Source organism: Polyodon spathula, chromosome 44 (assembly GCF_017654505.1).
Source record: "Polyodon spathula isolate WHYD16114869_AA chromosome 44, ASM1765450v1, whole genome shotgun sequence".
Taxonomy (NCBI): domain Eukaryota; kingdom Metazoa; phylum Chordata; class Actinopteri; order Acipenseriformes; family Polyodontidae; genus Polyodon; species Polyodon spathula.
The window spans coordinates 1,445,958-1,450,957 of record NC_054577.1 but is presented as its reverse complement, the minus strand read 5'-3'; the positions used below and the strand labels follow the sequence as shown (position 1 = coordinate 1,450,957).

Sequence of the window (5,000 nt, the reverse complement as noted above, 5' to 3'; positions counted from 1 at the left end):
ACACACACACTGAGACAGACACACTGAGACACACACACACTGAGACACAGAGACAGACAGACACACACACACACTCTGAGACTGTCAGACAGACACAGAGACTCGCACTCAGACACTCTCACACACACAGAGACACTCACACACACACAGAGACACTCAGACACTCTCACACACACACACACACCACACACACACACACACACAGACTCGCGCACGCATGCACCCGGAGTGTCTCGGCTGTGCGGACGCGTGTTGCGCCCGTTGTTCTCCTCTCTTCCTCAGGATCTCTGAGCGGCGCCAGCCTCGGAGAGGTGCGGGCAGCGTGTGCTTCGTTCCGAGCTGCAAACCCCCTTTTTCAGTTTTTATTGATATCTAAACATTCCTCTGTCTGTGCTTTGGGTACAGCGTTACCAAACCTGTCGGGGCTGTTTCAGGAACTCTCCAGAGCGCTGGCCCTGCACGCCAAGTGCAAAACGATTTCACAGCTATACCCCCACACACAGGGAAACGAGACTCCTGTTGCATAGCAGTGGTGACCATTCCAAGTTTTATTATGAGCTTGATTAGCTCACAGTGTGTGTGTGTGTGTGTGTGTGTGTACAAGCTCAGGTGAATCTTAACAGGGATAGGAGCAATGTGCCCCTGTGCTAACCCTCACTCCTGTCTGTCTCAGCCTCTCTCTCAGTCTCAGAGTCTCAGATTCTACCAGTGCTAAACCATGGCTCACCTGATGAGGACCATCCGCGACTCGCCGGCCGCCTTGCGCCGCAGATTCGCCCGCGACCGGACCGAGAGCCTGTCTCACGGGGACCCGCTGTTCAAGGTGCACTACCTGGGCACGGAGAAGATCTACTCCCTTCGAGCCGAGCAAGCCGAGGAGGCCATCAGCCGGCTCCTGCAGGGGGCGCCGGCGGGCAAGCTGCCCAAGGACCACGCCCTGGTGGTGCGACCGCGCTACGTGGAGGTCAAGGAGATCGCCACCGGGCGGCAGCTGACCAAAACGTACCTGCGGGACATAGCGTGCTGCGCGGCGGGGGCCACGCGGCCCGACGTCTTCCTCTATATCTGCAAGAGCCGTGGGAGCGGGCAGCTGCAGTGCAGGGTGTTCTGGTGCGGCAAGGAGGAGCGGGTTCGACAGCTGACAGGCTGCCTGGCACAGTCCTTCCAGAGAGCGCTCAGTGACTGGCAGGAGAGCTCTGCCAACCAAGGGGAGGAGTCCGAGGGAACGGAGGAGGCGGGGCCGTCCGGAGGCCCGCCCCGCCCAGAGGGGCGGGCCTCTACACTGCCAGCCAATCTCGACAGAGGTGAGTGAGGATCTTAAGCCGCTTTGTTTTGGTTTGAGGACAGGTGGCTGCTTTTGCAGCATCACTGCCTTACATAGAGCGTTTATACTGGACCCCTGACGACCCCCCCCCCCCCGATAAACCAAGGAAGGAGGTGGGGGGTATTTCTGAAATGTCATTTGAAACAGCCTGCTGTCTGTATCTCTCTCTGTGCAGAGTGTCATTCCTCTCCCTTCTCTCTAAGTCAGGTCGTTGGAGAAAGAAGGCTTGCAGCTCCAGGAGTCTTTTGAAAGCGAGGGTGAAGAGGGGGTCGACTGGGGAGGAGTGAGAATGAGCTGGAGGAAGCAGGCAGCACCTCGCCTGGGACACGGAACTGGAGCTACCAGCCACGAGGTTCGCAATCAACAGACGGACACGCGTTTTTTTGGAAATGCGAGCGTGGCTGCTGGTCAGGGGCACGCTGTGCCAGGAGACCGTCGGACAAACGTTCTCTGAATACAGGCAGCTGGGGTTTTTTGTCTGGTGTTTTTTTTTTTTTTTTTTTTTTTTTAACGTGACGTTTCCTCGTGACGCTACCGGCTGTTTTGCAGAAGCGCTGCGCGAGGGGGGCTCTGTCAGAGACCAGCGGAATGCAGCACACACGAATATCCATTACAAAGTGTCCTGAGGGCAGCAGGTGATTATTAATGGTTAGGGTTGGGGTTGGGTTAGGGTTAGGTTTTAGGGCTGGGTTAGGGTTAGGGTTAGGTTTTAGGGCTGGGTTAGGGTTAGGTTTTAGGGTTGGGGTTGGGTTAGGTTTTAGGGCTGGGGTTAGGGTTAGGGTTGGGGTTGGGTTAGGTTTAGGTTTTAGGTTTTAGGGCTTGGAGTTTGGTTAAGGTTAGGGTTGGTTTTAGGGTTTGGGGTTGGGTTAGGGTTAGGTTTTAGGGCTGGGGTTGGGTTAGGGTTGGGTTTAGGTTTTAGGGCTGGGTTAGGGTTAGGGTTGGGGTTAGGGTTTAGGTTAGGGTTGGGGTTGGGTTGGGGTTGGGTTAGGGTTTTAGGGCTGGGGTTGGGGTTAGGGTTAGGGTTGGGGGTTGGGTTAGGGTTAGGTTTTAGGGCTGGGGTTGGGTTAGGGTTAGGTTTTGGGGTTGGGTTTGGGTTAGGTTTTAGGGCTGGGGTTGGGTTGGGGTTAGGTTTTAGGGCTGGAGTTTGGTTAAGGTTAAGGTTAGGGTTGGGTTTAGGTTTTAGGGCTGGGGTTGGGTTGGGTTAGGGTTGGGGTTGGGGTTAGGTTTTAGGGCTGGGGTTGGGTTAGGGTTAGGTTTTAGGGGGTTGGTTGGGTTTAGGTTTTAGGGCTGGGGTTGGGTTAGGGTTAGGTTTTAGGGCTGGGGTTTGGTTGGGGTTGGGTTTAGGGTTAGGGTTGGGGTTAGGGTTAGGGTTAGGGTTAGGTTTTAGGGGGCTGGGGTTGGGTTGGGGTTAGGTTTTAGGGCTGGAGTCTGGTTAGGTTGGGGTTGGTTGGGTTTAGGTTTTAGGGCTGGGGTTGGGTTGGGTTTAGGTTTTAGGGCTGGGGTTGGGTTAGGGTTAGGTTTTAGGGCTGGAGTTTGGTTAGGGTTGGGGTTGGGGTTGGGTTAGGGCTGGGATTGGCTTAGGTGAGCTGGGTTTCCTCTTGGACTGAAGTCCTTTGATCCAGATTTGTACCACAAGAGAAGTTCCGTTTAGGTTTTAGTTGAAAATGCACGGGTAGAGACTTGTGTGCAAAGAAAGATTAGCTTTGTTACAAAAAAAAAAAAAAAAAAAAAACACATTTCAGTGTTTTTATGGTTTCAGTTTGGACCCCAGTGCTAATAAGCTGTCAGGAAGTTTGATTTCATTTTAATGTTTGTATGTGTTTATTATCACTGAGCGTTCTGAGCTGTAATTATTAGTGCTCCCTTTACAGTGCGTGTATCTCCTGCCCTCTGCTGTCTGGAGCGTGTTACTGCAGCGCATTTTGGGTGAAGTTTAGAACATTCCAGTTCGAGAATGAGTCCCAGTGTTCCCTGACCGGCTCTTCAGTAATTAATGCAGCATCCATACATCCTGTTAAAATGGTCTTATTTTATTTTTTAAATAGGGGAACGTGTTCTATACATTTAAAAAAAAAAATTATAATAATAGTAAAAATTAATTGTGCATATATATATATATATAATATAATATACATTTTTTGTATTTCATTTATTAAATATTTTCATGCATTTAAAGATATTTTGTGAATGGTTTGTTATATTCGTGTAAGACAGTTTGCAAGCACAGTAAAAATCTCACTTCACAGTAGAGTTTGAAAGATGACAATCGGTACTCTGTTACTGACATTATTATAATTAGAGCACATTTAAGGTTGTTTTGGCTTTGAAACTATACATTAGAAACCACAGCTACAGGCAGGAATGCAGTGTTAGAGTATTCAGAATTGATCAGCATTTATTATATGGAGGGGTTTGTCAAGGTAGTGCTAGTTGTATTTATCGTGATTGGAGGGGCTGGCTGAGGGGCGTGAGCATGCAGAGGGGAGTGGGAGGGGCTGGTGGAGTGTGGGAGGTGCTGAGGAGTAGGAGGGGCTGAAGGGAGTGGGAGGGGCTAGCTGAGGGGAGTGGGTGTGCCGAGGGGAGTGGGAGGGGCTGGTGGAGAGTAGGAGGATGGGCTGACTCTCCTCACCCTCCCCGACCGTAGGGATCAGAGGGGCTGAGGGGAGTCCCCTCACCTGGAGGGAGTGGCTCCCTTAGGGAGGGGGGGGAGTGGGAGGTGCTGGATGGGGGGAGTGGCTGGTTAGGGACCAATCCCTCCCCCTCCCCCGGAGAGTGGGTGTGTTGAGTGGGAGGGGCTGGTTGGGGATTGGGAGGGGCTGAGGTTATTTCTTTTCTCAATCGTTGGTCTTTTACTGGTCTATGAATTTATTTTTTTAAACTTCAATTCAGAGTTCCATGACAGACATTTCATCTCGGGAGCCTCTCCTGGATTAAGTTTGTTTTCGTGGTTCTGAGTCCGGTGAGGTCCAGTGCTGACCGGGCTGGTCTTCGTCTGCTCTGTCCGCTTGTCCCTGTGCCCTCGACCGCTGGACATCCCAAAGACTCTGCACATGAAAGCGATGGAGTCTGTCCAAATCTTCCACCACTGCAGGGACAAAAAAAGCTATTATTATTGTTACTATTATTATTATTATTATTATTATTTAATTATTTCATAATGTGTCTTCCAGAGACTAGTGGGGTGAACTCTGATCATCAACAACGCTGCTGCTGCTGCTGACACGGGTCGACTTCCAAGAGGACCCTCGCTTGTTTTACAGTCTCATCCGTAGCCTGCCTGTCTGTGTGTGTCCTGTCTGTCCCTGTCTGGTCCTCACCTCTGCTGTGATAAGCCTCCTGCGGGTTGCAACGTTGCGACGATCCTCTCCAGGAAGTTGACCAGCGCCCCGGAGCCAGGAGTCTCTGGGTGGGCGGGAGGGACTGGAGGAAGCGCATGTCCAGAGAGAAGGGGTTGACAGGAGGAGGGGAGGTACAGAGAGCGACCAACTCACTGACCACCTCCCACACCTGCGTACCTGAGAGAGGAGACGGGATCACTGAAAGCAGGGACCCCCGGTCCTGCGGAAGCCCCAGCCCCCGGTCCTGCAGGACCCCCGTGTGTGTGTCTACTGGGTCTCATTCCAACTGAGTTCTCAAATAATGAACCAGTCCCTTCATTGAATTGATCTTTTGCTTA

The 5,000-nt window shown here is 51.9% G+C and overlaps 2 protein-coding genes across 5 annotated transcripts in view; one reads left to right on the top strand and one right to left on the bottom strand.

Moving 5' to 3' along the window:
* The window catches only part of si:dkey-19b23.8, a 10,624-nt gene extending 7,201 nt beyond the window's left edge, over nucleotides 1-3,423 (top strand). For 2 of the 3 annotated variants that reach the window (XM_041237262.1, XM_041237263.1), the window contains exons 2-4: nucleotides 674-1,304; nucleotides 1,528-1,959; nucleotides 3,196-3,423. In XM_041237262.1, the coding sequence (XP_041093196.1) occupies nucleotides 719-1,304; nucleotides 1,528-1,778 (837 nt within the window). In that variant the 5' untranslated portion in view covers nucleotides 674-718 and the 3' untranslated portion in view covers nucleotides 1,779-1,959; nucleotides 3,196-3,423. Of the gene's footprint in view, nucleotides 1-673; nucleotides 1,305-1,527; nucleotides 1,960-3,195 lie in introns of those variants that run through there. The other variant, XM_041237264.1, reaches the window with a different exon arrangement.
* A 780-nt stretch (nucleotides 3,424-4,203) lies between these two features.
* Nucleotides 4,204-5,000, bottom strand: part of si:dkey-19b23.7 — a 2,626-nt gene continuing 1,829 nt past the window's right edge. The window contains exons 7-8 of one of the 2 annotated variants that reach the window (XM_041237256.1): nucleotides 4,642-4,839; nucleotides 4,204-4,409 (exon numbers count right to left, since the gene is read on the bottom strand). In XM_041237256.1, the coding sequence (XP_041093190.1) occupies nucleotides 4,255-4,409; nucleotides 4,642-4,839 (353 nt within the window). In that variant the 3' untranslated portion in view covers nucleotides 4,204-4,254. The remainder of the gene's footprint in view (nucleotides 4,410-4,641; nucleotides 4,840-5,000) is intronic. The other variant, XM_041237257.1, reaches the window with a different exon arrangement.